The sequence below is a fragment of the Rhinopithecus roxellana genome, chromosome 20 (assembly GCF_007565055.1).
Source record: "Rhinopithecus roxellana isolate Shanxi Qingling chromosome 20, ASM756505v1, whole genome shotgun sequence".
NCBI lineage: Eukaryota > Metazoa > Chordata > Mammalia > Primates > Cercopithecidae > Rhinopithecus > Rhinopithecus roxellana.
In genome coordinates this window covers 53,011,899-53,039,354 of record NC_044568.1, presented here as the reverse complement: position 1 = coordinate 53,039,354, position 27,456 = coordinate 53,011,899, and the positions used below count along the sequence as shown (strand labels likewise).

The following is a 27,456-nucleotide window of genomic DNA, read 5'->3' as shown; positions in this document are numbered from 1 at the left end:
GGTGGGCAGATCACTTGAGGCCAGGAGTTCAAGACTAGCTTTGCCCACATGACGAAACCCCATCTCTACTACAAATACAAAAATTTAGCCAGGCTTGATGGCACATGCCTGTACTCCTAGCTACTTGGGCAGCTGAGGCAGGAAAATCGCTTAAACCCAAGAGGCAGAGGCTGCAGTGAGCCGAGATTGTGCCACTGCACACCAGGAGGAGGGAAATTGGCTGGGTGTGGTGGCTCACGTCTGTACTCCCAGCACTTTGGGAGGCCAAGGTGGGCAGATCACTTGAAGCCAGGAGTTCAAAACCAGCCTGGCCAACATGGTGAAACCTCATCTCTACTGAAAATACAAAAATTAGCCAGGAATGGTGGTGCACACCGGTAATTCTAGTTACTCAGGAGGCTGAGATGCAAGAATCGCTTAAACCCAGGAGGCGGAGGTTGCAGTGAGCCGAGTCTGTGCCACTGTACTCCAGCTTGGGCAATAGAGCACGACTCCATCTCAAAAAAAACAGGATGGTGGGGAGGAAATTTAGACACAAACATGGGGAGAAGGCCACGTGAGGATGGAGGCAGAGGTTGCAGTGACGTGTCTACAAGCCGGGGAACGCCAAGGATTGCTGGCAGTGAGCAGGAGCTGGACGAGGCAGCAAGGGACCTCCCCTAGAACTTTCAGAGAGATCATGGCTTTGCCCACACCTTGATTTCAGACTTCTGCCTCCAGAACGGAGAGAACACACATTTCTGCTGTCCTAAGCCCCCAGTTAGCAGCACTTTGTTACAGCAGCCTCAGGAGACACACACACCTATCCACTGCCACCCATTGCCCAGTAGTCAACGCTTTGAGGAAACAAGTAAATCGGGTGTCCCTTGATAAATCCTAATTCAAGAACTGGCCGTTATTCAGATTGTGACCTTCCTTCAGTGTTGGGGACTAAGCTGTCCTATTTTGAAGGGACCATGGACACAGACGGCGATCTTTATCTGCTGATCTTTTTTCATTCTCAAAAGCTTCTGAATTTGTATGAAATTCAAAAGCCTGCGGACATGGGCTTCGGAGTCGAGATAACTGGGTTCTGGGTCGGGTTCTGTCTCAAAGGTCCTGCGTGTGACTCTGGGTGAGAGGTTATGCCCTCGGGGTCTTCCAGTCCCCCTGCAGTTTGGAGTGAGGGTCGCTCTTGGCCAGTTGCCAGGTCCCATATGCAATGACTCCACCTCCTCTCTCTTCCCCGCTCCCCTCTCCCTATCCTCTGAGCCTATCCAGCACGGGTGGGGTGCCCCAACCTGCATTTGATACTGCAGAATAAATAAGTAAATCAAAAGTGAAGTTCTTCCACCTGCCCTCCAGAAGCTTGAACTGCCTCTGGGGACTTGACTACTGAAGAGTTCTTTACCTTTCCTGGTGGTCCTGGGTCAGGTAGAACGCCATGGTTGTCAGTGACAGAAACTCAAACCAGAGGAAGCTTCAGGTCCAGGGCCATGCTGGGGGCCACAAAGGCTGGAACTGGGACCTCAGTGCTGAGAATGCACATTCTTGCCATCTGTTCTGTCTTGGCTGCTCTGCCGGAACCTCATTTTCTCCCCAAGTGAGCAGGTTTTTCTCCCAGCAGTGGGAAACATGATGCAGGCAGCCCTGGCTTAGGTCTGCTTACCTTGGTGAAAAAATTCTGAAAAGGCCTCTCTCCGCCTATTTCAGAATAGAAACATCCAGGGAAGGACTCTGATTGGCTGGGTGTGGTCATGTGCCTAACCCTGGGAACTATCATGGTGGCCACTGGGTGGGAGCTGTGATTGGCCAGGCCTGGGTCAGATGCATATCTAGGGATGGGGTCCTGTGATTGGCAGCTCTTCCAGCATCACCTGACTGGAATAAGCTCAACTCCTGGAAGACTGGGAAGGAAGCAGGGTGGCCCAGGCCTCCCTTCTCTCTGCCGTCTGACAGCAACCTAAGGGTCCCTGGACTGGACGTCAGGGCCATGAGATCTCGGACTGCTGGTCATAGGTTTCTCACACATCTGTTAGCCTCTGGGCATACTTTCAAGTGAACTTTACTTGGAAGACCAATCTTAGTTGCTCTGGTTGAGGCAGGAAGGGATGGAAAGGAGAAGAGGAGGGCTCAGAGTCCCCTCCCTCCCACCCCCATCCGTGACCCTCCCCAGGCTGAGAGGCGTGGAGGCATCCCAACCCTGGGAAACCTGTGGACATCATGTCCCATGGTAGAGATGGGGAAACTGAGGTACTGATAGCAGCACTTGCCCGAGGCTCCCGCAAGGAAGGGAAGGAGCCCAGTTCCACCAGGTCCGTGGAAGCAAGTCAGCCTCCTTCTTGTCCAGACATTGGACCGAGTCCTTTGAATTCCTGGTAAAAGGGAGAGGCCCACAAGGAATTTTAGAGTTCAAATTAGGATGGTTCACTCTGGCTCTGTAACCTGCTGCGTGGCCAGCTTGGGAAGGGATGCTGCGGCCCAGCGGGCTGGCGGGTAACTTCAGCCGGGGCAACATGGTTCTTTTTCAGCCTCAGCCCTGTTGAAACAGAACCAGGCTCCAGGCCTGAGGTTGTGCCCACAGGACTCACTGAGTCCAGTGGCTCGGCCCAGCCTGGGACGTGCAGCCACTGAAAGCCACAGAGGCCTCCCCACCCAGGCAACCTCCTCTGCTCCACACAGACCACACTCCTGCACTGTTGTCTGTTGGCAGTTGCCACTCAGTGTCCCCTCCCAGGAAGGGGTCAGATCAGACTGGGTATGGCCACCCTGGCCCTCCCTGGAACACCCAGGCACATACCAGCTGCCAGGAAGGCCCTGTGGGGGAATGTGTGTGGGGACAACATCTGCAGAGATGTCCAGTGCCAGGAGGACACCAGTCGGCCATGCCCATGAGACCTGAAGCCACCTTCGCACCCTCAGACCCCATATTCCAGAAGAGGAAGCTGAGGTCCTGGGAGGAGGAATTCCTCCTGCTGACAGTCCCTGGTACTTTGACACCCACAATGACAGAGAGACAAGGCCCGTCCTGCCGGGGATGCAGCGTGTTTGGGGGTTGAATGGAGTGTGGGGCCCTGGAGTGGAGTGCTGGGTTGACTCGGTTGCCAGGGGGTGTGAGGCCAGTGCGTGAAGGCTGTGGGCCATCCTGGGAGAGATGCCCAAGCCTGGCATTGTGGTGGTGGCAGTGTTGCGGTGTTGTCCCTGGAGCTGCCCAGTGGAGGTGGGGACCACGGCCGCACAGCCCTGACACGATCCTGCATGGGACTGTCGCACACCTTATCAAGGAGGCTTTGTGGTCAACTAACACGGGGTAGAACCCAGCTCTGATGCAAACATATTCTGGAACCTTGTAAAGTCCCTTCCTTGCTGGAGGCCTCAGTTTGTCCATCTGCAAAAAAAAAGGCTGGACTCAAGCTGTTTCTCATCAGGTGTTCCTCAAGGCACCATCCCTTCAGATGCGGCACCCAAAAAAGATGACGGCTACAGGGGGCTGAGTGGTGGTCCCCCGAAATATGTCCACATTCTAATCCCCAGAAACTTGGAGTATTCACGCAATACGGCAAAAGACAGGATGACTTGAAACATCCCGAGAGGAGGAGCGGGTTCTGCGTTATCCAGGTAGGCTCTGAATGCAATCACCTGCCTCCTTATAAGAAAGTGGAAGGAGGAGTATGGGGAGAGACGCAGAAAACAGGAGGCAGGTGAAGCCAGAGGCTGCATTTGGAGCAATGCAGCCACAAGCCATGGAGTGCAAAGGATCGCCGGCCACCACCAGAAGCTGGAGTGGCCAAGAGGGGTCCCCAGCGGGAGCACAGCCCCGCTGATACCTTGGTTTCAGACCTCTGGCCTCCAGAATGTGGGAGAATAAAGTTCTGTTGTCTAAATCACACAGTTTTTGGTAATTTGTTATAGCAGCCACAGGAAACGAATACAGTGGCCGAACGTGGGTGCAAAATACCACATTCTCCGTCTGCTTTGTGGAGTGTGGTAATGCCCATCATAGAGGAAAGGCTCTGAGAAGTCCTGCAGGGAAGAAAATGTTCCATTTTCACACGCTTATTCAATTATACAAGCACTGATTTCCATACACCCATGAACTTCCCATGGGAGATACTTTGGGAAATGTTGGACTAGAAAATCCCTGAGGTCATCTTCTCCATGTTGAAAATTCTGTGGCTAGCCAGGTGCAGTGGCTCACGCCTGTAATCCCAGCATTTTCGGAGGCCGAGGCGGGTGGATCACGAGGTCAGGAGTTTGAAACCAGCCTGACCAACATGGTGAAACCCTGTCTCTACTAAAAATACAAAAATTAGCTGGGCATGGTGGTGCGTGTCTGTAATCCCAGCTACTCAGGAGGCTGAGGCAGGAGAATCATTTGAACCCAGGAGGCAGAGGTTGCAGTAAGCCAAGATCTCGCCACTGCACTCCAGTCTGGCGACAGAGGGAGACTCCATCTGAAAAAAAAATTCTGTGATTTTAACAATGGGAAGCCAACTCGCAAAAGGAACTTGTCTGCTTAATTTGAGGCTTTTTTTTCTTTGAATAGTCCAGAAGCTTTCCTGTTCTGCGGGGGATGCCAAAGCAGTTCTGGGGAGAACAGACTCTTCTTAATTAGACTTGAATGCCACTGAGCACACAGGAGCCTGAGCTGGAGGGGATGAGTGTGTGAACTCCAACAATTGTGTTGTACTTTCTAAAGGATTCTTTCCTTACAGCCTGTTCCTAAAGGTGGAGTGAAAGCCTGAGCGAAAGGCTTTGCATTTCCAAGACCTCTTCAGAGTGCTCCCTTGCCCTCCAGAGCCCAGGAGGTTGAAGCTACAGTAAGCCATGATTGCACCACTGCATTCCAGCCTGGGCAACAGAGCAAGACCCTGGAAAAAAGGAAAAAAAAAGGCCGGGTACGGTGGCTCAAGCCTGTAATCCCAGCACTTTGGGAGGCTGAGACGGGTGGATCACGAGGTCAGGAGATCGAGACCATCCTGGCTAACACGGTGAAACCCCGTCTCTACTAAAAAATACAAAAAACTAGCCTGGTGAGGTGGCGGGTGCCTGTAGTCCCAGCTACTTGGGAGGCTGAGGCAGGAGAATGGCGTGAACCCGGGAGGCGGAGCTTGCAGTGAGCTGAGATCCAGCCACTGCATTCCAGCCTGGGCGACAGAGCGAGACTCCATCTCAAAAAAAAAAAAAAAAAGAAAAAGGAAAAAAAAAAACCGCCTTCCAGAGGTCATACAGATTTAAACTTCCAGCAACACAGACTAGCAGTGTTCATTTCCCCGCGTCCGTGCCAACACAGGGCATTTTCATGGTTTACATCTTTAAACGGTCCTGTGTAGTTTTACCACAAAGATAAATAAGAATTTTTGAGTTATCTGAGTTTCCATTCAGTTGTGCCCAGAGCAGCCTCCCCGAGCCCATCACTGCCAACAGAGGACTGTGCCAGTGACCAGTCAGCAGTGGCCCAAGGTCAGGCCAGACTTTGCAGAGGAAAGAGCAGACCTCACTCTGATTTGGCCTGAAACACTAAACTCTGAAAAAGAGACCATTCCATGTCATAGGATCCTTCCAGGGGGGCAGTCAGGAAGCTCTGGGTTTTGCCCTGGCTCAGCTCCTTTCTAGCTGTGACCTTGGGAACTCACATGGCCTCTTGGTGCCTCAGTTTCCCCGTCTTTGAGGTGGGATAGTGATAACCTCGGCCTCTATGAGCTGTGGTGAGGACCAAGTTATTTTGTTAGCACCAGTGAATCCATACGGGTCTGCAGCAACTTGATTCTTGTCCTTGGAAGAAACAGTTTGGCCAAGGGGCATAAAGTGAGAGACCAAGGTAAGTGTTAGAGGAGGAATGAAGGTTTATTCAAAAGTTTTAGAGCAGAAATGAAGTAAAAGGAGGAGGGTTTGGAAGGAGGGCTAATCAAGCGGGCGGCTTCGAGAGATGCAGGTGCTCTATTCAGCCTTTTGGGGCTTCGTATGTTGGCGTGGTTCTGGGGTTTACGTCTCTCCTCCCTTGATTTTTCCCTGGGGTGGGCTGTCTGCATGCGCAGTGGCCTGTCAGCACTTAGAAGGGGCTGCCAGCACTGTGTTTCCTGAAGTTTGTGCATGCTCAGTTGAGGCGACTTCCGGTAGAGTGCTCCTCCTAGAGGAAGGTCGTCGAGTGAGTGAAACTCACTCATTTTGCTTCTTAGTGTGCATGCCTGAGCCCACTAGCCCCACTCCTGAGATCTTATCAGGAAGCTGCCAATCACCAGCTCCAGGTGTTTCTTTTTTCTTTCCTTTTTTTTCTTTTTGGAGACAGTCTCACCCTGTTGCCAAGGCTGGAGTGAAATAGCATGATCTCGGCTCACTGCAACCTCCGCCTCCTGGGTTCAAGAGATTCTCATGCCTCAGCCTCCTGAGTAGCTGGAATTACAGGCGTATGCCACTATGCCTGGATAATTTTTGTATTTTTAGTAGAGACGAGATTTTCACCATGTTGGCCAGGCTGGTCTCAAACCCCTGACCTCAGGGGATCCTCCCTCCTCAGCCTCCCAAAGTCCTGGGATTACAGGTGTGAGTCACCGTGCTCGGCCTCCAGGTGTTTCTATCTCTCAGGGGCCTGCCTTTCCCTGGCCTGGATGCAGCCAATTGTTATTTTAGAGACAGTTTAGCAACTGCCTGACCATCACCTGAGGGTCTCCTGATATTCCTAGGGGAGGGGGCCTTTCCCACCCTGCTCATGTCTGCCTTGTAGAGACAATTTCCTGACAATTTCCTTGTAGGGACAGCCTTTATGGATGTAACCCTCATATGAGCTAGGGTCCCAAGACAGCTCAGTCTGGAGAGAGTCACAAACATGCACAGTCCAGTCACCAAAAATGGTTGGAAAGGAATCTGGGTTTTGACTTGCATGTCTCTAGAACATTGAAAGGAATCCACCTCTTAACCCACAATTATGTTTCTCGAAATCCTGCTTCCTTCCTCCCTGCTTCTCCTATATCCTGCACTAGCTCCAGAACCTTCAGTCACCTAGAACTTCCCCAGACATCCAGCCCTCATCTCTGCCTCTTGTCCTCCCCTCGCCTCCCTCAGCCTTTGCTTGGATTAGGGAAAGGAGTTTCCTCTCTCCAGTTCTGCTTGTTTCCTCATGGCCTCCTCTAGAATCTGGATTCTCCGCCATAAAGGACAGCCTCCTGTCCCCTCCTTCCTCTCTAGGTCCTGTCTCCCGCGGCCCCTTCCCTGACTCTGCTAGAGGGGGACCCAGCCTGGGAAAGGCAGAGCTCCCCTTGGAGGGCAGAGGAGGAGGAAAGCCGAGTGTCAGACACAGTGCTCCTTAACTGGCAAGGAACAGTCCCCAAATGCATCCTGTGTCTCACTGTCTGCCCTGTAGCTGGTCCCCCTCGGCCCCGTCATTGTCTCCTCTTCTGCTGGAGCCTTTTCTTGCCTTTATGAGCCTTCCCCTGGTTAGGCATGTTCTTTCTCCCTCCCACTCTGCCCAAGGAGAGGTGAGAGGGGGTAAAGGAGACTCTGAACTTTGTGGCCAGAACACGACAGAGGCCCCAGCTTTGGGAGGGGTGGGAGTGGGCGGACTGTCTTCAGTGGCTGCTTTCTCCAGTCTTTTCCAATACCCTCCCCCAGCCCACCCACCACATTGCTGAAGGACCTTAGTCAGTCCCCAGCTTCCGCACTTTCAGGGCGTGTGTTCCAATCAAGCTCCACCGGAGGGTCTCCTTCCTCCCCACCAGTCCTCACCCTCCACACTGGCGTTCCTGAGAGCCCCAGGGTGCCGGGGGGTGTTGCCCACCCCCATAGCCCACCCTTGCCCTGACCCATGTCCTCACCCCTAGCACCTGGAGGTGACTTTGCTGATGACATGGTGGGAGCAAGATTCAGGTGGGGCAGAGCAGAGGGGTGGGGTCAGCCTCGGGACAGGCTGAAGCTCTCAGAGCCTCAGCTTCCTCCGTCGAATGGGTGTGGTGACCTCTCCCACCCTCCTCACGGGGCACAGTGGGATCTGGAGCCCTTAGGTGTGCTTCAGATATGGGGTTGACGAGAGGGCATGGGTCATTCCCTTACCCGGTGCCAGCACTTGCTTGCTGTTCATTCACTGTGCTGTGCTAGGAGGCGACACTGCAAGGAACCAGTCTGGTGGCTGGGATGGACACAGCAACTGTCAACCACATACCTGGGGTTCAAGTGCTGTTATGCGGGCGTAGGCCTATGGGACTCTGAGGAGGGGAACTAACCCTGCCCGGGGGTGACCAGGGAGGCTCCCTGGAAGAGGTAGTGTCTGAGCCAGGCCTTGAACAATGACTGAGAAGTAGCCATTCATTTTTTCATTCATGTCGTTAACAAGCATCTGTTCCAAGTCTGTAAAGCACAAATGCGCATCGAGTTGGAAAACAAGGGCCCATAGGTACTGCCCTGGGAGGGTTGGCCGGGAGGACAGAGGACATCTCTGACCTCCCTTTCAGGCCAGTACCAGGTCCAGGGCTTGGCCAGGCTGGGTGTGGGTATGGGAGTGGGCATGGCTGGCCCACCCCAGTGGGCCATGGAGCCAAGGGGGCCTGAGCCTCATCCATTAGGTGTGGTGTGGCCACGCGGTGGGGGACAGGAAAGGAGCTCTATGACTGTTGATAGGGACAGCTCTCCAAGACATGTTGTGACATGCAAAATAGCCAAGTGAACGCTTGCTACCATTTGTGCATAAACCCATCCGTGAGCAAATGTGTGTATGCACGCACACACACCCGTCAGCTCGAAACGTGGGTATGCGCGCACACGCACCTGTCAGCTCGAAACGTGCGTGTGCACGCACATGCACCTGTCAGCTTGAAACGTGGGTGTGCACGCACATGCACCTGTCAGCTTGAAATGTGGGTATGCACGCACACGCACTTGTCAACTTGAACATGCTCGGAGACCATCTAGGCCCTGAGTAGGTACCACCCACTCAAAACATGAACTTACTAGTTTTCAAATAAATAGAAGTTAAAAAACCCCAAAGACCCTGGCTTTAGAGTGTCCAGGTTTTGACCCTGAACCTCGGTTTTCCCCTCACAGCTCCCGCTCCCTGGCACTTTTGTGAGGAGTTGGCACACGAGGGGTGGGTGGACTGGGAGCTGGCCGAGCTAAGGGTTTGACTGTTGGTAGCTGCTGCTGCTGCTGCTGCTGTTTCTGTTTCTGGTGTTACAGCTACTTTCCCTGCCCCCCAACCCCTCGAGTGATGGGGAAGAGCCGAGGAAGCCCCAACTTTCCTTGGGTCTGGGTGCCTCCCGTGTCTCCAAGATTTCTCCCACTACAGTTTGGAAACAGAGCTTCGGAGACCTGAATTCAGTCTCGTTCCAAGCACACTCGCATACAACCAGACATATAATCTCACAAAATTGCATACACACAGCCATGCAAAATTACATGTGCACACAATCATCTCACGATCACTCAAAATCACATACAAAACCACACAGGGATGCCAACTACACTTATGTAATCACAAAGTGTCACACACAATCACACAATCACAATCACAAACACAGTCACACAATCACACACACGCAATCACGAGCACAATTGCAAACAGTCGCACACAGAATCACGCAGCCGCACACAATCACAATCACATATTCACGCTCACACGCACAATCATGCACAATCACGCACACAATGACATACACAATCACACATAATCACACAATCATACAATCACACAGTCATACACACAATCTCACACACAGACACACAATCACAGACGCACAATTCAGCAAGCCCAGCTGCTGAGGTACTTAGCTCCTTCTGGATGAACAAGTGTACCCCAATCCCAGCCCAGTCCTGGCTGCCCAGGCCCCAGCAAGGAAGGGCTGGGCCAGGAGGGCAGCCCCAACGATGTTGTCCCCAGACCCCGAAGGTGGGGCTCAGAGCCTCCGGCCCCAGCAGGAAGCTCGTCTCTAAAGCGCCCCAGCCCACCGACCACTCACAAGCCCTAGCTTAACGGGGGCCCCTGCTGTGATCTCAGCCTCCCAGGGAAGGAGGGGCTGGAGGGCTGCGAAGAGCCCAGACAGGAAGAGGCTGGCCCTTGCGGTGCCCTCCTGGGGTAGATGGAGTCATCTCAGGGCAGAGGCAGATCCTACAAGTGGTGCCTGTCCACTCAGCCCCTTCCCCTGTGAGGCTCCAGTTCTTAGCAGGAAGCCTGATCTTTGTGATGCAGGACAGTGGTGGCCATGGCTGGCACTCCCCGCCTGTTTACTCCTCTCTCCGCAGCTGCTTCCTCTGGAAGGGAGCAGAGGCCTTAGATGGGGCACAGCAGAACCTGGATGTGTTCCTAAGGGAGCATCAGACAAGCCCCAATTGAGGAACATTCTACAAAATATCTGGCCAGTGCTAGGCAGGAAAGACTGAGGAACTGTCTCCAACTGAGGAGTCCCAGGAGATGTGACCACTGTGAGAGCCGGACTGGATCCAGGGCCAGGAGAAGGGCCCCGCAGGACATTGTGAGATCTGGAGAAGGCTGTGGACGAGTTAACAGTGGTGCCTCCATGCCAGCCTCCTGGTGTCAATAAGTGCCCAGGGGTTAGGCCAGGTGCGGTGGCTCACGCCGGTAATCCCAGCACTTTGGGAGGCCGAGGTGGGTGGATCACCTGAGGTCAGGAGTTTGAGACCAGCCTGGCCAACATGGCGAAACCCCATCTCTAATTTAAAAATATATATGTATAAAAAAAGGCCGGGCACGGTGGCTCATGCCTGTAATCCCAGCACTTTGGAAGGCCAAGGCAGGTGGATCACCTGAGGTCAGGAGTTCGAGACCAGTCTGGCCAACATGGTGAAACCCCGTCTCAAAATACAAAAATTAGCTGGGTGTGGTTGCATGTGCCTGTAATCCCAACTACTCAGGAGGCTGAGATAGGAGAATCACTTGAACCCAGGAGGCAGACATTGTAGTGAGCCGCAGTCGTGCCACTGTGCTCCAGCCTGGGCAACAGAGTGAGACTCCATCTCAAAAGAAAAAAAAAAACAAAAATTAGCCAGGCATGGTGGCGGATGCCTATAGTCCCAGCTACTAGGGAGGCTGAGGCAGGACAATCATTTGAACCTGGGAGGTGGAGGTTGCAGTGAGCTGAGATCATGCCACTGCACTCCAGCCTGGGCAACAGAGCAAGACACCATCTCAAAAAAAAAAAATTGCTCAGTGGTTAGACGGGACATTAGCATTTGGGGATGCTTGACATTTTGGCCTGGATGATTAAAAAATGGGGGGATGGGCCAGACGCGGTGGCTCACGCCTGTAATCCCAGCACTTTGGGAGGCTGAGACGGGCGGATCACGAGGTCAGGAGATCGAGACCATCCTGGCTAACACGGTGAAGCCCCATCTCTACTAAAAATACAAAAAACCTAGCCGGGCGAGGTGGCGGGCGCCTGTAGTCCCAGCTACTCAGGAGGCTGAGGCAGGAGAATGGCGTGAACCTGGGAGGCGGAGCTTGCAGTGAGCGGAGATCATGCCACCATACTCCAGCCTGGGCGACTGAGCAAGACTCCATCTCAAAAAAAAAAAAAAAGAAAAGGGGGGGCAGGGGATGCTGGGCCAGACACAGTGGCTCATGCCTGTAATCCCAGCACTTTGGGAGGCTGAGGCGGGTGGATCACAAGGTCAGGAGTTCGAGACCAACCTGGCCAACATGGTGAAACCCCGTCTCTACTAAAAATACAAAAATTAGCCGGGCAAGGTGGGCAGGCACCTGTAATCCCAGCTACTCGGGAGGCTGAGGCAGGAGAATTGCTTGGAACCAGAAGGTGGAGGTTGCAGTGAGCTGAGACCGCACCACTGCACTCCAGCCTGGGCAACAAGAGTGAAATTCTGTTAAAAAAAAAAAAAAGCGGGGGGCAGGGAGTGCTGTGTAAAGGGTATGTAGGAAATCTCTGCTATATTTGCAACTTTTTTGTAAGTCTGAAATTATTTCAAAGTGAAAAGTTAAAATGTTTTTTTCTAATAAAACACAGCACACAGCTAGGAGGGTAAGCACAGGGGCTGCCTGCATCCATCAGAGACTTGCTCCTTAGAGGACGTTTGCCGCCAATATGAGTGGCCCCTGGGGCAGTGAGCTAGCGAGGCCTGGTAGAGAAGGGGTTGAGGCCAGAGCAGGCAAAAAGGAGCTGGGATCAGGGCCCACCCTGCCTCCAGCTTGCTGCGGGATACTGGGTGGATACCAGCAGTACAGACGTGATGCTGTCATGTTCCGCCATAAAAAGGCATGAAGTCTGGACACGCACTACCACGTGGACGGAACCTGAAAGCATAATGCTGAGTGAAAGAAGCCAGACACAGGAGGACACATATTGCAAGATTCCATCTCTATGAAATGTTCAGAACAGGCAGATTCATAGAAACAGAGTAGATTAGTGGGGGCCAGGGGCCGGGGGAGGAGGCATGGAGGAGGGGGAGGAGGCAGGGAGGAAGAGGAGGAGACGGGGAGGAGGGGGAGGGACTGGCTGCTAATGAGAATGATGCAATGTTTTAGAACTAGATAGGATTGAGCTGGTGCAAGATTGCAAATATATGATGTTAAGCGCTATTGACTTTATTCGGTTTAAATTAGTTGCTCTTACGTCACATGAATTTTACCTCAATACATTATTTTTCTAAACTGAAATGCTGTCCTGGGTGGGTGTGCACAGGCACAGCCTCCAGCTCCAGCCAGTTTGGCAGGAAGAATTGGGGCCCAGGAAAGCAATGAATCTGAATTTCAAGATGAAATCTCCTGATATGTAGATCTTAGCAACTGACTAAAGGTGTTTTATCAACACCACTGGAGGTAGATCTAGATCTCAGCTACCAGCTTGCAGTCTTAACCCAAGATGACCTGGGGTGGAGTGTCTGTGTGTCCAGTCCAAGCACCTGGGAGAAGGCCACCCCTCATCTCACTGGGGTTTACTTAGAGAAAGGACGACAGATGGAAAAGTACCTCCAGGCAGAGAGAAAAGCTCTAGACAAACACCAAGATGTTCGTGGTTTTAAAAGACAAGAGCTGCAGCCTTTTAAAATCCCACAGGCCTCTCTGCCATGGATAAAACACTTTCTGGGGAGATTGTAAATGTTTACTCTGGTGGATTTTGTTATAAATGGACTTGGTTTTGTTTGGTTGGTTATGTTCTTGTTTGCTTTTTTTCTTTTTTAAAAAACCCACAGAAAACCGCTAGACCATCTTAACTGTGATCACCATGTTATCCCAAAAAACCAAGTAAGGGGTAAACAAGATGGGCACGGAATCAGGCCTCCCACTCTCTGCTCCATGGGTCTGGCTTCCAGTGAGGCGAAGGCTGCAGAGCCCTCTGCAGCCCATCCTATGATAGTCCTTACCATTTCTTTTCTCTTCTTTTTCTTTTTTTGAGATGGAGTCTCACTCTGTTGCCCAGGCTGGAGTGCAGTGGTACCATCTTGGTTCCCTGCAACCTCCATCTCCTGTGTTCAAGCAATTCTCCTGCCTCAGCCTCCCGAGCAGCTGGGACTACAGGCACCTGCCACCACGCCAGGGTAATTTTTTTTTTTTTTTTTTTTGTACTTTTAGTAGAGATGGGGTTTCACCATATTGGCTAGGTTGGTCTTGAACTCTTGACCTTGTGATCCACCTGCCTCTGCCTCCCAAAGTGCTGGGATTACAGGCGTGAGCCACCACGCCCAGCCATCCTTACTATTTCTTGAGCACCTATGTGCCAAGCATCCTCTTGCCCTTCAGGATTCATTATTGCTGATCCTCCCAGCAGCTGCATGAGGCAGAAGTTGTTGTCGTTTTACAGACAAGGAAACTGAAATGCAGAGGCAGGAGATGACCCACTCTGGGCCTCACAGCTGGTGAGCCTGGTGCTGGGATGCTGAATAGCCGGCAGATGACCGGATTTGGTGGTTTCTGGCTGCATTGATCTGGAAAAGCCTATTCCCCTCCACCCAGGGAATCCCCTACTCTTTCTGATCCTGGGTCCCAGAGCTGTGATTTTCAACTTGGAGCGTGTTGCTAAAACAGATCACTGGGTGGATATCAGAATTTCTGATTGGAGAGGTCTGGGGTGGGGCTGAGAATTTCCATTTCTAACAAGTTCCTAGTGATGCCGATGCTCCTGGTCCACGGAGGGGAATGTGCTTTGAAAAGCACTCCCCTAAAAAAACAAGTTCATTCACATGAAGATGTGGGGGACAGAAAACAGCTTCGGTATGAGCCTTCCCCCAGTTAGATGTGATGCTGCGGTGGGGAAGTTACAGGCTGAGGGGGGGAAAGGAAGGGACATGCTTTGTTTGGTTTTGTTTCAAGACAGAATCTCATTCTGTCGCCCAGGCTGGAGTGCAGTGGTGTGATAGCTCACTGCAACCTCTGCCTCCTGGGTTCAAGCAATTCTCCTGCCTCAGCTTCCCAAGTAGCTGGAATTATAGGCGCACACTACCATGCCTGGCTAATTTTTGCATTTTTAGTAAAGACAGGGTTTCCCCATGTTGGTCAGGCTAGTCTCGAACTCCTGACCTCAGGTGATCTGTCCGCCTCGGCCTCCCAAAGTGCTGGGATTACAGGCATGAGCCACTGTGCAGAAGGGACATGTTGAGGGAGGGAAACCCTCCCAGCTCCCACTCATCACACCCAGAGCCCAGAGGAGGGGAGGGGGGGTGCAGGGGAAGGGGGTATGAGTCCTGGCTGCTCCTCTCTGGCCTGGCTGGAGCAGGGCCGCTTGAATCACACACGTGTGTGTCTGGGGTTGCTCTCCCTGGCTATATAAAGCAAAAGCCTCAGCAGGTGCTGCTCTGTCCCCGAGGGACCCAGCCATAGTCCCACTTCTCCCTGCTTCTCTGGAGCAGGCGCTCTGATTGATCAGAGCTGGGAGCTTCCCAGTGCTGACAGCTACAGGTGGGGGCTTCCCAAGCTCTCCATGGAGCTGGGCAACAGTCAGCCTTCCAGGCCACCCAGGGAGCAAGTGTTCCCTGGTGCTGCAGATGGCTGGGCCTCACCCAACAGAGACCAAAGAAAGGCCATGCACAGACCCCTCCTGGCCTCTCACACCACCCCTCCACCCTGCTCCAGCTGACCTCAGCGTTCCCACCTGAGGAGCCCTCACAACCCACCCAAGAGGGAAAGGCCTTTGATGTCACTTCTCTTCGGAAGCCAAATTTGCTTTGCTCCTAGGCTTTGGGGGAACAGCTAGCCCATCTCTTAAGAAACCTGGCTTCAAGGAGGCTCTCCCATAGTAAGCCTGCTGACCCTTTGTGTGGTGTTAACCCCTCGGCGCCTTCTCTAAGCCTGGCAGACTAAACTGGATGAATTTTGCAGCTCAGAGCCCCAGCATTCTGGGGTCTTAACCAGTTCTGACTCCACATTGATGTGGAGAAAAGAAAGAGAGATCAGACTGTTACTGTGTCTATTTAGAAAGAAGTAGACATAAGAGACTCCATTTTGTTCTGTACTAAGAAAAGTTCTTCTGCCTTGAGATGCTGTTAATCTGTAACTCTACCCCCAACCCTGTCCTTGCGAGACATACGCTGGGTTTACTCAAGGTTTAATGGATTCAGGGCTGTGCAGGATGTGCTTTGTTAAACAAGTGCCTGAAGGCAGCATGCTTGTTAAAAGTCATCACCACTCTCTAATCTCAAGTACCCAGGGACACAAACACTGCAGAAAGCTGCAGGGACCTATGCCTAGGAAAGCTAGGTATTGTCCAAGGTTTCTCCCCATGTGATAGTCTGAAATACGGCCTCGTGGATGGGAACGGAAAGACCTGTTCGTCCCCCAGCCCGACAACCGTGAAGGGTCTGTGCTGAGCAGGATTAGTAAAAGAGGAAGGCAGGACTCTTTGCAGTTGAGATAGAGGAAGGTATCTGTCTCCTGCCCATCCCTGGGCAATGGAATGTCTCGGTTTAAAACCGGATTGTATGTTCTATTTACTGAGATAGGAGAAAACTGCCTTGGGGCTGGAGGTGGGATGTGCTAGTGTAATGCTGCTCTTTATGCACTGGAAATGTTTATGGAGATGTTTGTATATGCACATCAAAGCACAGCACTTTTCCTTAAACTTATTCATGCCACAGATCTTTATTCATACATCTGCTTGCTGACCTTCTCCCTACTATGACCCTATTGTCCTGCCACTTCCCCCTTTCTGAGATAGTAAAGATAATGATCAATAAATCCTGAGATCGGTGCCCTGGGCCCACTTTTTCTTTCTCTATACTTTGTGTCTCTTTCTTTTCTCAAGTCTCTCGTTCCACCTGATGAGAAACGCCCACAGGTGTAGAGGGGCAGGCCACCCCTTCACATTGACATTAAAGAGACTAAAACTGGATGTGGTGGTTCATGCCTGTAATCCCAGCACTTTGGGAGGCTGAGGCAGGCAGATCACCTGAGGTTAGGAGTGGCCAAGATGGTGAAACACTGTCTTTACTAAAAATACAAAAATTAGCCAGGCGTGGTTGTGGGCACCTGTAATCCCAGCTACTCAGGAGGCTGAGGTGGGAGAATTGCTTGAACATGGACAGTAGAGGTTGCAGTGAGCCGAGACCTCGCCACTGCACTGCAGCCTGAGTGACAGAGCAAGACTCTCTCGGGGAAAAAAAAAAAAAAAAAGACTAAAACTCCCACAGGAGTGTACTGCAACGAACCCAGCCCTTCCCTGCCCCAGGGCCTTTGCAAGTCAGGTAACCCAGTTACAGCCCCTCACCTCCCTCCAGGGCCCTTCCCTGACAACTCCTCCTTCACAATATCCACGCTGATAGTGGATATCTCCTGTTCTCAGCACTGATAGCAGACATCAGTCTACAAATTGCATATTTAATTTATTGTATTAGTATCTTTTTTTCTTTTTGAGACAGAGTCTTACTCTGTTCACCCAGGCTGGAGTGCCTCACTGTCTCACTGCAACCTCCGCCTCCTGGGTTCTAGCGATTCCCCTGCCTCAGCCTCCTGAGTATCTGGATTTAAAAACATGAGTCACCATGCCCCACTAATTTTTGTGTTTTTAGTAGAGACGGGGTTTTGCCATGTTGGCCAGGCTGGTCTCAAACTCCTGACCTCAAGTAATTCACCTGCCTTGGACTCCCAAAGTGCTGGGAGCACAGATGTGAGCCACCGCACCCAGCCAATTTGTGTCTACTGAGGGCAGGCGCCTTGTTGGCACACAGTAGGTGCTCTGTAAATACCTGTGAACCTGCTGAGCAGATGAGCCAGCAGTGGGTGAACTTGTTCCCGCGGGCTGAGTAGTGCGTATTTACTGTATCATGGCGCCCCCTGGTGGTCGTCATGCAGCGCACGCTGATGGGCCAATCCCTTCTCTCCCCGCAGGGTTAAGTCCCTCGCCTGGCACCCTCCTCCCATGTGGCCACCATCGGTGACGTGTGAAAATCCACGAAGTGGTGGCTCTTGGCTCCCATGGAGTTCTGTGCTTCTGGATGATCAGGTGAGTTGCAGGAAAGTCCCTGTTACAGTTTCTCACATTATTAGTAACGGCACCATTATTAAACAGCTAGTATTGATAATGTTAAAACATAATATGATCCTTGTTTGCTACCTATGGGCCTCTAAGCAACCTCTCTCAACCTCAGTTTCCCCATCCATGAGATGGTGGTGATTGTGAGAGTTCAGGGAAACCGTGCGTGTTAAATCTTAGCACAGGACAGGCAGGTCTTCCATGAACAAGGGCTATGGTGAGTATTTGGGGAAATTTTCTCCTGAGCATGGGCTGATAGACCGTGAGAGGTCAGCCCTGTTACTCACCCAGCTGGGCATGTCAGAAAGCTGCTTGGCCTCCATTTCCCCACCCGTGAAATGACCACCTTGGCCACACTGCCTCCCAGCGATGGGGAGAGAGCACCAAGGAACACTGGAGCTTGACAAGTGGTTCCTAGATATGAAGGATGGGGAAAGAATTTTCTGTAGGAGGAGGTCAGACTCCTAGGTACCACCCCCCAGAACCCAAAGGAGAGAGGCAGCTATTCCTGGTAGATCATAGAGTCAAGGACACCAGGCACTACTCGGAGCAGAAAAGGAGAGAGGGGCGGGTCTATTTACTGCCCAGCGAAGCTTCTGGGCCCTTCTCTACCAAGCCCCAGAAAAGCCAGCAGCCAGTCTTCCAGTCAGGAGATGGGGACCTCCTCACAGAAAAGCTGGCTCCCTACACAGCCCTACCAGGCAGTGGGCTGGTGTCTCACGCAGAACATGGAGGAGAGCTTCCAATAGGAAAGCCAGAGAGCACGCAGAGTAGAGAATGCAGAGTGGGGAGGCTGGAGAAAACCACCCAGGAAGCCAGGGGAAACGCAAAACAAAACCCCAGTATCCTTAGACAGCGAGCGGCAGGGCATCCGCAGAAGACACTCGAGATGATGTTTCCTCAAAACCACAAAGGAAAATAAAAAGCTTCCGGAAATTAAAACTACCATAGCCTGAGACCCTGTCTCAAAAAAAAAAAAAAAAAGCAAAGCTAAAGATTTTCCAGAAAACAGAGTGTACAATAAGAAAATTAGAGGATCAGCCTAGGCGGCTCAACATGCAATCTTAAAATTAGAAGAGTCCGCCGGGCGCGGTGGCTCAAGCCTGTAATCCCAGCACTTTGGGAGGCCGAGACGGGCGGATCATGAGGTCAGGAGATCGAGACCATCCTGGCTAACACGGTGAAACCCCGTCTCTACTAAAAAATACAAAAAGCTAGCCGGGCGAGGTGGCGGGCACCTGTAGTCCCAGCTACTCGGGAGGCTGAGGCAGGAGAATGGCGTAAACCCGGGAGGCGGAGCTTGCAGTGAGCTGAGATCCGGCCACTGCACTCCAGCCCGGGCGACAGAGCGAGACTCCGTCTCAAAAAAAAAAAAAAAAAAAGAGGTTCCTCAGGAGATGCTGTAGGGCCCTTGTGCTTTTTTTATGGGCATCCTGCTTTTTGTGTGTCACTCCCAGGCTACCCTTCAAGCTTCTCCCCTGCTTCCATACCCAACCCAAGTTCACATACAATAGAAGATAGGATTTAGCCACCTTCCTATTTGGGGGATATTTTTGACATTGCAGCAACATTCAGCAGAGCCACAAATACAAGCTGGAGGGCTGCTGCCCATGCAGTGGTCCAGCTCAGGTGCGTGCCTCGGTGTTCAAGTCTCCTTCCCATTTCTGCGTGTCTGGAATGCCACCAGGCGCCCCAAGGCACAGCACATGCAAGGCAGGGCTGCGGCACACACTGACCATCTGGCCTCTGGAAGTTAAGTGGGCATTTTGGTTCCCTCACAGTGCAAATATTAGACAAATTTGTTGAATGAATTAAAATCAGATTGTAGGTACTTGAGATTCTGGACTGTGGAGAGAGATTTTGAAACACTTTTTATTTTAAAGAGCACTAAAAAAAGGACTAAGTAAAAGGATGGGAGTCAAACATTCAACAAGCAACAGTACTCACTGGGCAACATTTATGAGTCGTGCTTGAGCGCCCAGGTCACTCGTCATGGGCATGAAAGCATTTAGAGGTTCTGGAAACTGGGAGTGACCTTAACAGCCTGAGGCTGGATCCACGAACCACAGAAAGGTACCCCCTGAAAACACTGCCATCCATGAAGAACGGGCACTTTGGAAGCCATTTGAGAACTGTCAATTGATTACTTTATTTCATATAAAAGTTACATTGAAAGAAGAGGTTGAAAAGTCAAGTATACTTGATTTGCACACACTTGCCAAGTCTCACAGGATTCAACCACTTGGATAATTGTTTTATTGATATAACAGGATATACATATTAAAAGCCTCACACTGAAGCCCACACGCATGTCCAACCCCGACAACAATGTGCAAATGAATATGCAAAACAATCCTGGAAACTCGTGTCGCCAGGATCACCCACAATCTACGCTTTGTCCCGGTGGCTATGACGCAGTTCTTCCCCCAGTGACGCACACACTTCTGCGGTGACCGAGTCCACTTCCAAACCCCTGCAGGTTTGCTGGCTTGGCTAGGACGGTGGCTCAGGTAGGTCCCTTTGTGGTTTTGCATCAGCAGTGGTAGAAGCCCTGATTCGGATGGGGTACAGAGGAATTAAAAACAAAACAGTTCACAGATGAACAGAAAGGCAAAACCGTTCCCGGGAGGGAGACGCCAACTTCTCTTAGCGTGGAGGGCACGTTTAAAGGAAGGCCCTCAGACTTTGTCACAGATTGCTTCTTGATGCATCCGGCAAAAAATGTACAAACCAGGCAAGTTTAAGGCAAGTCCCCATGGAGGGGAGCTGTTGGCTTTCTGGCGTAATTTTAAGCTCCGCACCAAGGATCCTATTTTATCACCTGTGCCGTGGGTGGAGAAGAAAACATAAACGCTAACTAAAAAATCCAACGAGGGCGCCCATCTGACCATTCCCAGCTGGAGCGCTGCTTGTGTGGTGGCACAATCGCCCCTGCCAGGGGCTGGCTGCCTCATGGTCCCCTCACCTTCCCAGAGGTACCCAAGAGCTGGGCCCTGCCTCTCCAGTTGGGATGCCTCCCCTGCCCCACACACCACTAACAGGATCCAGCTGCCCAAAGTATCAAGTCACTGAGCCACGGCTCTGCTCTTACCTAGGTGCCATTTATACACTGCTAATTTGGCTGGAACAAAAAAAAAAATCGGTTCCAAGGCCCTCAAGCACTCAAGATTTCTTTAAAAAATGAAAGCAGGAGGGCAACGAAGGGCCGCACAGGAACGGCTGTTCTTTGGATCAAGATGTCCTCCAACAGCAATACATTCATAGTAACCACGGGCAGGACCCCGTGGTTCTCCCCCTCTTCCCTGAAACGTCGGTTTCTAAAAAATAGCTTGTTTGCTGTACACAGCCGGTAAATGTTACACTGCCTAAACAACACTGGCAATTTTGACACACATGCACACACGCGCGCACACGCACAGACACACGCATACACAGACTTGCTGAGAGTCAAAGGATGTCTCTTCCGGGGCAGCGGGGAGTGTGCCGGAAGCCACCTTCACTGTTCAGTGCACAGATCTTTTGCAACTTCAGTGCAAAGCATCGGAGCTAATCGAGACCAAAACGTCTTTCTATGTAAACGCCCTGCTGTGATCCAGGGAGTGCACTGCTGAGTGGCGGGGTCAGCAGGAGCCCCCTGAAATAACTGCTCGGAGAATCCCTGTTCACTGGATTGACTGTTTTTCATGATTGGAAACAGCAGCTCAGTACACAGGATTTGAATAACCCATGTAATAACCCAGTCTTCTCCACAGAAGTCCCAACTCTGCAGGAGGCCATGGTGGTTGGCTTCTTTGCATGGCCACACACCTTTCCGTCGTTGTACAGGTGGAGACTGAGAGCCTCTTCCTCTGCCATCTGTGACTATAAATATATAAAACTCTGCTTGCTGCAAGCAATTGGTTTGTGTAGGTTCCAGTTGCCCTGTTGGTCACAGATGAGCTGTTGATACCCTGCAGACCCCAAACAAGTAAGTGGACGTCTGTGAGCCAGTTCCAGCCTGATGAGCCGGGCCTCACACTGAGAACTCCGGGCCACCTTTTCTGGGTCTCGTGGGCAGTCGCCTAAATCGGAAGCCGACAAAGGGATTCATCCAGAAGAGTGAGGGGGGGCCCCCAAAGACGGACTTCATCCCTTCCCATCGCAGCCTCCGCTCCCATGTGGGCTTCTCACTTTTCAATCGCTCGATCTCCTGGAAGCAGAAAGAAAAGCAAGTGGCAGCGGCTCCAGGAAGCTCGGCAGACCCCACCAAGCCTTGGAATCACACCGTGTTCAAGCACAGTGTGGGCTCGATGGAGGGTCGGTGAGTGAACTCTCTTTCCCCGCTTTGCCCCAGTCCAGACCCCCATGGCCTCTGTGAGCCCAGCCCGGCTGCAGCCATGCGGCCAGCCCCGACTACCACGATGGCCCTCCCAGCCAGGCACCAACGTTTTTCACTTGTTAGTTACTGTGTACAAACATTTACTGAGCGCCACTCCAGGCCTGCAGAGCCAGGCCCTAAAGGCAGTCAATTCCCTAAAATTTACTGACTGCACTGGGAGCTGGGAATCTGCCTGGCTCTGCTGATTGGCAAATCAAACTGAGACCAGAAATATGCACCGCACAAAATGAAAGAAACAGCAAACAGAGGGAGCCGGTTGAAGCTCATCAAGACCGTCCCATTACGCTCCCGAGTCAGTCCACAGGCACCTGTTGTTGACATTAGGACTTTCCATTCAAGCTTGGACCACATATGAAGTCCACACAGCCGAGAACAAAGCTTACCGTCTCGTCGTTGCATATGGAGTGGATTTGGGTGCCAAACATAACTGCAGTGAAAGTGAAAAACAGAAGACCCTCAAGGCACAGGAAGATCAACAGGATTACAGTTATCGGAGGTGAAAAATCACTGCATTCTGCGGACAAGAGGAAGTCGGTTATAACCGGTCCTGAATACCCCAAGTGGCAGAGTGTTTGGCCGGCTTCCAGGGGGAGGTTGTTCACTTGCTAAATGGGCACATTCATTGTTCTCCAAGGAGCAACAGAGGGCCACCCCTCCAAGCAAAAATTCATACCATGACTTCCTGGCCAGTGGTTTCAAAAGAGTCTGTATTTTCTGAGGTTTCTATTGACACTGTATTTGTGAATTAAATGGCAACTGAAGCCAGACCAGAGGAGTTGTGTGCACCCATTCCAGTGAGCAGTGCTCACAGGAGTCCATTCCCCATGTCCACCTGGGGTGGGACGAGCCAGTCCAGACCTCACTGCGTATCTAAGGTAGGATAATGAGCGCCTGTTTTCACTACATTTGATTAGGGTCGATCACTCACGTAAGGAACGCAAAGACTAGTTTGAACAATGGAGAGCTAGCTGACCAGGAGACGGACACAAGCTTTCGGGGAAACAATATACTAGCAAAATGGTGGTGTTAAAACTTAATTCTTTAAAATTCAATTCCTAAAATAATTGCAATGATTTCCTTCAAAATTGGAAACCTGTTTCTTCCTTTAAAGCCTTCCCCTTTTACCCAAAAAACAGCATGCACGGCCAGGCATGACACACAGCCAGGGAACTTACCAGTCCACTGCCCTCGGACACAGGAGATAAACTGAAATCCACAAAGGATCAGAGCGTGAACTGAAGACAGAGCTATGTACATCTAGAATGAGGGGGAGATGGATTAGTCACTTTTATTTTTTATATTTTTTAGAAACAGTCTCCCTCTCTTGCCCAGGCTGGAATGCAGTGGGGTATTCTCGGCTCACTGCAGCCTTCGCCTGCCAGGCTCAAACAATTCTCCTGCCTCAGCCTCTCAAGTAGCTGAGACTACAGGCACCACACCCAGCTAACTGTTTTGCATTTTTAGTAGAGATGGGGTTTCACCATGTTGGCCAGGCTGGTCTGGAACTCCTGACCTTGAGTCATCCATCCAGCCAGTTAGTAATTTAAACAATTAAATCTTTCTAGGAGCAAAGGCTGATGACACACCATGTTTATACCTCCATCTTATTTGTCAGGGAAAAAAATGAGGGAAGGATTAAATTGCAGTAGTTGACATTTTAGACCAAGTGGAATAATTTTACAGAAAAATACAGCTGGGCATGGTGGCTCACGCCTATAATCCCAGCACTTTGGGAGGTCAAGGCGGGCAGATCACTTAAGCTCAGGAGTTTAAGACCAGCCTGGGCAACATGGCAAAACCCCGTCTATAAAAAAATAAATAGCCGCGCACAGTGGCTCACAACTGTAATCCTAGCACTTTGGGAGGCCAAGGCAGGCAGATCACCTGAGGTCGGGAGTTCAAGACCAGCCCAATCAACATGGAGAAACCCCATCTCTACTAAAAATACAAAATTAGCTGGGTAGGGTGGCTCATGCCTGTAATCTCAACTGCTTGGGAGGCTGAGGCAGGAGAATCACTTGAACTTGGGAGGCGAAGGTTGCAGTGAGCCCAAGATTGCGCCACTGCACTCCAGCCTAGGCAACAAGAGTAACACTCTGTCTCAAAAAAAAAAAAAAAACTCTAACATATTTTAGGAAGATTCCTGTTATTAATAAACAATAGTGATTGAGGACATCTGGGAGAGAATTACAGTGAACACCTAAAATAATACAAGCAACATATTATTTATTTATTGGGACTACTTGTTGCCAATGATAGCACAGTATTATAATTTGAATCCTGGAGAAAAGGTTGGAGAGAAACTAGTCTGACGTTAGTAGATTTCCCTGCTCCAGGCAAGAAGCAGTTAAAGAATTTCAAATTCAATGTAAGTCACTACAAAAATATTTTTACTTACAGTGAAGAGCACAAAAAATCTTTGATTCTTTTCTCCTACACAATTGTTCACCCACGGGCAGTGATGATCCATTTTCCGAATACATCTTTTGCAAATACTGAAAAGGAGAGTTTGATTTTTCATTATTCCATGCTCTGAGGAAACCAGAGTAACACAACCAAATAAAATCAAAGGTGGAGGAAAATTAGAATGCATATTCTAATACAGCATGTCAAAAAAATATACATACTCACTATATTCCTTTAAGGTTTATCATTTTAATTAAATGTCTTCTGTTTCCTAAAGAAAATATTCAGTGGACCAACAGGCTGGAACGAAAGGTCACACTGAGCCATACTCCACGAGTTTTCAGACTCTCCCCCAGTAGAGCTCGATCATGTACACCTATCAATAATGTTCCTAATGTTGCAAGCCTACAAGTCTATTTCAATAAAAAACAAAAACTGAATTTTTACCTTCAGAGAAAAAAACATTCTTCGTATCTTCAAATAATTCCTACCATTCAATCCATATTCACTGATGAATATGCAATATGGATTGCATATTCATCTTGAATCATCAACTATACACCCAGGCATGAAGTCATCTTGTGCTTACGGCTATATTTTAATTTTGCCCAAAACACTCTCTATGTCCAATTTTAAATAACTAATTTGATTATCAATCACTTTTTAGTCCAAGCTTGCACCATTTAATTACATCAAGCAACATCGATGGCAGCAAGTTCGCTCCAGGAAGACTTGCTATCATAGCGTCACCTTTTTTTTTGTTTTTTGTTTTTTGTTTTTGAAACGGAGTCTTGTTCTGTCATCCAGGCTGGAGTGCAGTGGTGCGATCTCGGCTCACTGCAAGCTCCGCCTCCAGGGTTCACGCCATTCTCCTGCCTCAGCCTCCCTAGTAGCTGGACGACAGGTGCCCGCCACCACGCCCAGCTAATTTATTTATTTATTTATTTTTGTATTTTTAGTAGAGACGGGGTTTACCCGTGTTAGCCAGGATGGTCTCGATCTTCTGACCTTGTGATCCACCTGCCTTGGCCTCCCAAAGTGCTAGGATTACAGGCATGAGCCACTGTGCCCCGCCTATAACATCACCTTCCATTCATTGACCTCAGCTCCCTGCCCATCCTCTATAGCACCTGTTCCAAAACATTCCCATTTTATCTTAAGAAACAGATTTATTGAAGTATAATTTATACATCATAGGCTGGGCAAGGTGGCTCATGCCTGTAATACCAGCACTTTGAGAGGCCGAGGCAGGTGGATCACCTGAGGTCAGGAATTCGAGACCAGCCTGGCCAATGTGGCGAAACATCGTCTCTACTAAAAATAAAAAAATCTGCCAGGCATGGTGGCAGGCGCCTGTAACCCCAGCTACTAGGGAGGCTGAGGCACCAGAATCGCTTGAGCCTGACAGGCAGAGGTTGCAGTGAGCCGAGACTGTGCCACTGTACTCCAGCCTGGGTAAACGAGCAAGACTCCACCCCACCCACAAAATAATTTACATACCATAAAAATCCACCCATTTGCAATGTACAATTCAATGATTTTTAGTCTATCTGCAGAGTTGTGAGACCATCACCATCTAATTTTAGAACATTCCCACCATCCCAGAAAGAAACCTCAGCCCATATGCAGTCACTGCCCATTTCCAACCCCAGCCCAAGACAACCACCCACCTACTCTCCAATACCATTTCATCTTTCTTCACTTTTTGGCCAAACCATGTGGATACGAATCTTGTAAAGCTTTCACTCCAGCCATAAAGCAGTCGGCACCCTGTATCTGGGCTTCCTCCTGGTGGAGGCCATCGATGGCTTCCAGCCTATTCAAGCAGGCCACAACCCCCCAGGAGAAGGGTACTGTCCAGGTGCAGCCACGCCCCAGCAGTTTCACAGTACAGGGATGTGTGACAACTATTTCAAGGAATGGAGAAATACACCCAGACATCCACACTTCAACACGTGAAATCAATAGCCAGCCCCTCCAGGAGCAGACAAAGGAGTCAGGAGCTGGCAAATCTGGGGGAAAAGGATAAAATGCAACCAAGACCAGCAGGAGTGAGGCGTGAGGGCCAGGAAGGCTGCTTGAGCCAGGCAGATAACTGGACTGTGGGGTTTAAAAATACAACTTGGTGTTTGAGAGCACACCCAAATAAATACAAAAAAAAAAAAAAAAAAAAGCACGCCCAAAAGAACCTGGCCTCTACGCTTCACCACCATAGGATGTGCCCAGGAGCTGTGAGCACACACGTGCTGGCCCGTAGCATGTGTGCCAAAACAGGCAGGAACCTCTTCACCTCCTCCGGTTTTTGAGCCACAGCGAGTCCCTCGGGAAGGAGGAGATCCCTGAGTCCATACTGTTTCCCAGTTCCCAAAAAGACTCTAGGGCACCGGCCCTTTACTCAGCTCCCTACCCCAGAAAGGACGTGATACCTACAGACCGGCCCGTGCAGCGCTGCCCAGATTCTCCGGGCCCGTGTACCTGCAGTGGTGGGCGCGCTCGGGTTTAATACAGCCGCACACGTACCTGCAGTGGTGGGCGCGCTCGGGTTTAATACAGCAGCACTTCGGGCACTTGTAGATCACTTCCCCGGGCTTCAACTGCAAGCTCTCCATGTATTCTTTTGTAGCGTTTCCTTTGGGTACTGCCCCCTACCATATAAGAAGAATGTATTTTAGTTGGGGAGAAGGAAAGTTAAAAAAAAAAAAAAAAAAAATCAGGCTGGGCGCGGTGGCTCACGCCTGTAATTCCAGCACTTTGGGAGGCTGAGGTGGGCGGATCACAAGGTCAGGAGTTCAAGATCAGCCTGGCCAACCCAGCCTGGCCAACATGGTGAAACTCCATCTCTAATAAAGATACAAAAAAATAGCCGGGAATGGTGGGGTGTGCCTGTAATCCTAGCTACTCAGGAGGCTGAGGCAGGAGAATCGCTTGAACTCGGGAGGCAGAGGTTAAAGTGAGCCAAGATCGTGCCACTGCACTCCAACCTGGGTGACAGTTTGAGACTCCGTCCCAAAAAAAAAAAAAAAATCTTGTATTTTCTATATCATCAAACAATAAAAACTACTTTATTATCCCTTTGATAAATGGCTTAACCACCTACATTTTCACAGGCAACGCTTGTTCCCAGACAAGGGCACTGACTGTCCCCAGGGGGGCAAGGAACCTCTGTGTACAGCACTTCCCTGTAGCCCCTACTGATGGGGAGGTAACTGACAAGCACTGCCCAGAGTTTTCTTATCGGGCAGTCGGGGAACAAGGAACAAAATCTCAAAAAGG

The 27,456-nt window shown here is 50.7% G+C and overlaps 1 protein-coding gene across 2 annotated transcripts in view; it reads right to left on the bottom strand.

The window, feature by feature from the left end:
• Nucleotides 1-19,523: 19,523 nt before the first annotated feature.
• The window catches only part of ZDHHC7 (zinc finger DHHC-type containing 7), a 40,093-nt gene continuing 32,160 nt past the window's right edge, over nt 19,524-27,456 (bottom strand). For both annotated transcript variants that reach the window (XM_030925116.1, XM_030925117.1), the window contains exons 4-8: nt 26,704-26,828; nt 24,176-24,272; nt 22,953-23,034; nt 22,161-22,291; nt 19,524-21,588 (exon numbers count right to left, since the gene is read on the bottom strand). In XM_030925116.1, the coding sequence (XP_030780976.1) occupies nt 21,412-21,588; nt 22,161-22,291; nt 22,953-23,034; nt 24,176-24,272; nt 26,704-26,828 (612 nt within the window). In that variant the 3' untranslated portion in view covers nt 19,524-21,411. The remainder of the gene's footprint in view (nt 21,589-22,160; nt 22,292-22,952; nt 23,035-24,175; nt 24,273-26,703; nt 26,829-27,456) is intronic.